This window comes from Cystoisospora suis, assembly GCF_002600585.1.
Source record: "Cystoisospora suis strain Wien I chromosome Unknown contig_9572, whole genome shotgun sequence".
In the NCBI taxonomy this organism is placed as follows: Eukaryota; Apicomplexa; class Conoidasida; order Eucoccidiorida; family Sarcocystidae; genus Cystoisospora; species Cystoisospora suis.
The window spans coordinates 619-2,601 of record NW_027162346.1 but is presented as its reverse complement, the minus strand read 5'-3'; the positions used below and the strand labels follow the sequence as shown (position 1 = coordinate 2,601).

At 42.6% G+C, this 1,983-nt stretch overlaps 1 protein-coding gene across 1 annotated transcript; it reads left to right on the top strand.

Annotated features, from left to right (window-relative positions):
- Positions 1-260: 260 nt before the first annotated feature.
- CSUI_011083 (tld protein) lies at positions 261-1,714 on the top strand (the record flags this gene model as incomplete). The annotated part of the gene is made up of 2 exons (XM_068071184.1): positions 261-488; positions 1,622-1,714. Coding segments are annotated over exons 1-2 (195 nt in total), but the record flags the coding sequence as incomplete, so codon positions are not given.
- Between the last annotated feature and the right edge of the window lie 269 nt (positions 1,715-1,983).

The window sequence follows — 1,983 nt, the reverse complement described above, 5'->3', positions numbered from 1 at the left end:
TAATCTATCTATCTTTAATCTATCTATCTTTAATCTATCTATCTATCTATCTATCTATCTATCTATCTATCTTGCGCAGGACTCATACACCCTTATTCATAGATCCCTAATGATAACTGCTGTCAGATAGGTGTAGTGACTTCTTTTCCCACGCAACTCGAGCTAGGAGAAGAAGATTCTTTCGCATGACATGAATTTCTCTTCAACCTTCTTTCTGTCTTTTCTTGTCTTGTTTATTTTCAATGGGTCCGTTTGACTCCAGATTTGTCAAGATTATTACAGGGACAGTGTCTCAGAGACTTCCCCGTCTCTATACCCATCTGAGGTCATTAACTATCGACATAGCAGCATGGGTGTCAAGAGCCGTTCAGGACGGGTTTGCTCGCATGCTGCCTCTTGACTTTGTTCTTCGCATCTACGGAGCTTTCTTATATGAAGGCGTGAATGTGTTCTTTCGATACTCGGTCGCTCTCTTAAAGCTTCTTGAGGTAGGACGTCACTATGTCGAAGGATGTTTCTCGCTATCAAGACATCATGGGCTGCCTGTCTTCAGGTGGTAGGACTGCATCCGAAGTGTGTGGGTTGTCTTCGCATATAAGGTCTTGCTAGAGGAGTTGTCGTTGTTGTAGATAAACTGACAGAATGAGACTGAGAAGAAGAGAGGATCTATGGAGGAGACAGGAAGAAAACCGAGAAGGAGAAAGACCAGAGCTTCTTAGGGTGTACAGACACACATGAGAAGTGAAGGCCGCGAATGCTGTGTTGGATGGTGTTTGATCTATTGTCTGGTTATACATGTAGATACATTTACCCTTGTATATCAGTGTACATGTCCACTTATAGAAGTTCTATGGTGAAGAGTTTCGATACATGTAGAATGTATTGTAAGCATAGAGATAGCGAGATATCGATCCTCGTTATGATGATGATGATGATTGGCTTTCTAGCCCCCATGATTCTCACACGGACATCTCGAGTGTACATACTCCGTACGATGTATCTACGTATACCCAATCACTCATATAAGACTATACACCAAACCCGGTCACTTGGACGAATCTGCGGGGAGTAGTAGGAGGGGCTCTCTTTCTACACATGTTATGTGAAGGAGTCTCTCTGGATACTTTGTGACAAACCGGAGGATACGTATGAATCTTTTTATCCATAGACATGTATCTCTACAGATCTCTATGCATAAATCGAGGATGGGTATGAATATGTCTGTCTCTACATACGTACCTATAGATCTCAGTGTATAGATAGATATCGTTTGTCGGCATTCCTAGCAGGCACACGACTCTCTCTGGCATTTCCTCACCCGCGCCATCAAGCTAGATGAAAAACGGTAATAGACATCGCCTTTGTCTTTTGCTGCATGTGTGTGTGTCTACATAGAGTGTGAGGTAGCCATTCTCACACTCCCTGTACTGCCGATGTATATCCCTAGAAAGGGCAGATACATACATAGGGACAATCTCTTACGCGGTAGGTATGTGTGCTTATCCTCCATTTTGAAGAGCTTGACCACTCCCGCCAGATGTATATGTATGTATGGATATGTATCTGTAAATATGCATTATGAAGACGTATGTATGTATGTGTATGTATGTGTGTATGGCAGTCATCTTTATTGGACTGTACGCATCATGAGGCAGCGGAGGATGTCCTCTATAACTGCGGTGACGATCCGTTGATCACTTTGGATGGTCTCTCAAAGGTAAGAAGAAGTGAGAAAAGACAAGAGAAGAGAAGTGAGAACCTTTCTCATCTGTCTCTTCTTCTACAGACAAACGGAAGTGTTCCTGTGGTTGCCGTTGCCCCGCTGCTATGAATTCTTTCTTACAAGAGAACTGACAAGAGAACAGCGAAAGAACTTCTCTCTGTACATGAATTTAGTGCCTTTAAAAGACTAACTCTTGTTTTCTTCTCTTGTTGAGACTTCATTTTTCCTTGGTCTCTCTACACATATTGGAGTCGTGAGGT